This window comes from Fulmarus glacialis, unplaced genomic scaffold (assembly GCF_000690835.1).
Source record: "Fulmarus glacialis isolate BGI_N327 unplaced genomic scaffold, ASM69083v1 scaffold455, whole genome shotgun sequence".
NCBI classification, from domain to species: domain Eukaryota; kingdom Metazoa; phylum Chordata; class Aves; order Procellariiformes; family Procellariidae; genus Fulmarus; species Fulmarus glacialis.
This window is the reverse complement of record NW_009214649.1, coordinates 1-3,301: the sequence shown is the minus strand read 5'-3', so window position 1 is coordinate 3,301 and position 3,301 is coordinate 1. Positions and strand designations below refer to the sequence as shown.

Sequence of the window (3,301 nt, the reverse complement as noted above, 5' to 3'; positions counted from 1 at the left end):
CCATCCTGCCAAGCAGACCCTCGGAGCAGCAGCAAGAGCGTGAGCAGCGCTTGCGCAGATGTGGAGGGGAGAGTCTAGGTCAGGGCCAGCGAGGGCTGGGGAGGAGGGAGACGGCCGAACCTGGTGTGGGACGGCCACTCGCCCTCCGCTTGGACAGACGCTGCGCAAGCACAGAAGCACCACTACAGCTTTTCTGACCTGCCACAATTTGGTCAGAGCTGTCACGTAGTCGCCCCAAACAAGCTGCTATGAATCCAGAAAGCACACAAGACAAAGGAAATGCCCAAAATCCCCCCCACCAAAATATCTGGGAAAAACAAATGATCACAGCTAGGAAGACACACAGGTTCACCCAAAGTGCAGCAGGAGGGGGGGAATCTCCGGGGGAGCTGTCAAGGTGCAAGGGAGGAACAAGGAGCGGTGTAAGCCTTTTCCTAGAAAGGTGTGTAGGATATCCAGGCTATGCCTGGAAACAGCCCCTGCTTCACCCCCAAAAAAAAAAATCCACCACCAGCTTTCCAGCCCCAAACACTACCTGCCCTGCATCACCTGTGGGTCTGGGGCACGTTGCACGTGTTCCTCTCTGGCTGTTCTTGATCACGGGTCTTCTCCGACGCCAGCCCCTTCACCACCACGGCCAGGACACGCGCACTGGGAGACAGCCAGCTGGAGGGCCTCCTGCCACAAAGCAAAGGAAGCCACAAGCTCATCTGGGAAGCCTTTTCCCACCCATCCTGCTCAGAAAACTAGCCTGGCGATCTGGGAGCTGACAAGGGCTCTATCAAGCACCACCGAGCCTCCACCATGAGCTCCTGCTGCTCTAAAGGACTGAGGCAACGTGATGGCAGCAGCACTTGGGACATGTGCTAATCCCCCAGCGTGGCGCAACCGCTCCAGAGCACAACCTGGATAATAGGCAGTACAAGACACCCCGCGAGGCCAGCCAGCCCCATGGTGTGCTCTCCGTATGCTGCCTGGGAGAAAAACCCTTCCTCAGCACACGCTGCTTCCCCCACCCTGCCTGCCCAAGCTGGGTCTTACCTGGACCTAGCTGAGATGGTGTCGGGACTGGGAGGGAAGCTCCTGCCAGAGGGGCTGGGGGGTCCAAAACGCCCGCCTCCCCTTCCCAGGACCAGGAGGACTGCCAGCCTCTGGGTCGGAAGGGGCTGCGCGGTTCCTATCCGCACAAGGCTCTGGGGAAGCAGCCAGGAGTTTCTCTCCAGCAGCGGGATCATTTGGCTTGGTGCGTGCTCCAGCTCCAGCAGGCAGGATAAGATCTTCGGGGGAAGAGGTCCCAGAGGTGTCAGCGCTGCTGCTGGGCTTTGGGCTGGAGAGTTCAGGGTCAGCTTTGGTCTGAAGAAGCTGCAGCTCCGTGCCTCTAGGCTCATTCACAGATATGTGGGGTCGCGCAGCCTGGCCGGGGCTGGAATCCCCCGCAGCCGTCCGCAGCTTTGTCCACCAGATGAAGGGGAACTTTTCCTTGCTAGGAGCAGCATAAATCCTGGAGGCCTGGCTCAGCTGGCCCCACCAGCCACCGAGGCCAGCCCTGTGGTCTGAAGAAGCTGCAGCTCCGTGCCTCTAGGCTCATTCACAGATATGTGGGGTCGCGCAGCCTGGCCGGGGCTGGAATCCCCCGCAGCCGTCCGCAGCTTTGTCCACCAGATGAAGGGGAACTTTTCCTTGCTAGGAGCAGCATAAATCCTGGAGGCCTGGCTCAGCTGGCCCCACCAGCCACCGAGGCCAGCCCTGGCACCCCGAGGGCCTGCCTCAGTCTTGTGGGTCTCCGGGGAGCTGTCACCTCCCAGGAAAGCGCGACCGAGCTGGTCGCCCCATCGCAGCACGTGCTGGAAGGTCTGCTGCAGGGCAGCCCCCACCTGGGGACCAGGGACCAGCCCACGCACAGCCGCCTGGGACTGGGACCTTGTGCTGCCCTCTGCACCGGCTGCCCTCCCCAGAGTATCGGGGGGGGTCTCATCTTCCAGGCTTGCCCCTGCAGCACTGCTTTGGCCCTCTGGAGAAGGCTGCACAGCCCCCCGAGCCTGAGCAGCATGGCGAGCAGGAGACAGGGGTGACTCCAGCCGACGGGACAAGGGTCTTACATCCACGGAGAGGTGGTGGTGTTCAAAGAGCAGGTCAAGGTGGAAAGTCAGCACTGAGAGGGGCTGGATGAGCAGCAGCAGTTCATCAGCGAGGTGGGGAAGAGGGCCTTGACTCAGGGCAAAGAAGGCCATGGGTGAATACAGCACGGAGATTACACCTACGAGATACGGACAGCGCTGGACAGCTGCAAAATGCCCTGCCCTTGCCCACACATCCCTCCCAGGGCCAGCTGGTCCATCCTGGCAGGTCCAAATGATGCTCCAAATTGTCTGCTGACTGCCCTCATCCAGTACGACAGCCACGGAAAACAATGCCCTTGTCCACTACAGAAATCCCAGCCAAGCATTGTGGGTGAACGGGTATGGGATTATCACCCTGGCAAGTAGGAGAGGACTTGGGTGGGCAGCTTCTGGGCACTGAGTCCTTACCTGGGCTCTTCTGCAGGTGAGAGATCCACAGCTCCAGTTGCTTAATGCTAAACAAGACAAAGGGAACCCACGTTAGAGCTCCTGGGACTTTGCTCCAACCTGCCATCGCAACAAGGACAGCCTGGGCCGTCAAGGGCCAATACTCACTTCAGAAGGCCGAGGATAAAGGCATGAAACTTCTGTCTGGTGCTGCTGAGAGGGGCCAGCCCAGCCACGTGCCAGCACAGGTTGTGGAGAGAGCGGGTGTTGGGGCCTGTGGAATACAGGACACAGTCACTGCTCCGGGGGCACAACCTCCCGCGGCCCCGGCTGGAAAAGGACTCCAGGTACCTCGAGATGCTGATCCCAACATCTCCAGGAGCATGTTCCTCACACTGACCTGTCTTCACGGAGGCTTCCACGACACTCCAGGGGGAATTCTTCCTCTGGCCTGTGATAACATCCTTCTGGAACGGCTTCAGCCCGTCCTCCACCAAGGCATAGAGCGCAGGGCAGAGGGTGTGCAGCAGCAGGTAACCCACATCTGGGCTGAGCCGGCTGTCTCCCAGCTGGGCCTGAAGCAGGGAGGCACAAGGAGAGGAAAGGGAGGGGAACGGCAGCACCTAACCCTGAGCCTGCAGGGAGGGATGGTGGGATCCTCCCCCTGGAGCCCCCAAAACCCCTCCTGCCCAAAGCCTGCACGGCTGCCCTCACTCCTGCCCACCCCAGCCCGGTCAGAGCCTCAGCCCAGACCCTCACCTTCTGCACCAGGTTCCGCGCGGTGCTGAAGTGGG

The 3,301-nt window shown here is 60.6% G+C and overlaps 1 protein-coding gene across 1 annotated transcript in view; it reads right to left on the bottom strand.

The window, feature by feature from the left end:
- Window positions 1–3,296, bottom strand: part of RUSC1 (RUN and SH3 domain containing 1) — a gene marked incomplete at its 5' end in the record, with an annotated part of 3,688 nt that extends 392 nt beyond the window's left edge. Inside the window, 7 exons of the mRNA XM_009578606.1 lie at window positions 550–678; window positions 1,042–1,327; window positions 1,529–2,257; window positions 2,529–2,575; window positions 2,676–2,781; window positions 2,908–3,082; window positions 3,267–3,296. Of these exons, the coding sequence (XP_009576901.1) occupies window positions 550–678; window positions 1,042–1,327; window positions 1,529–2,257; window positions 2,529–2,575; window positions 2,676–2,781; window positions 2,908–3,082; window positions 3,267–3,296 (1,502 nt within the window). The remainder of the gene's footprint in view (window positions 1–549; window positions 679–1,041; window positions 1,328–1,528; window positions 2,258–2,528; window positions 2,576–2,675; window positions 2,782–2,907; window positions 3,083–3,266) is intronic.
- Window positions 3,297–3,301: the final 5 nt, after the last annotated feature.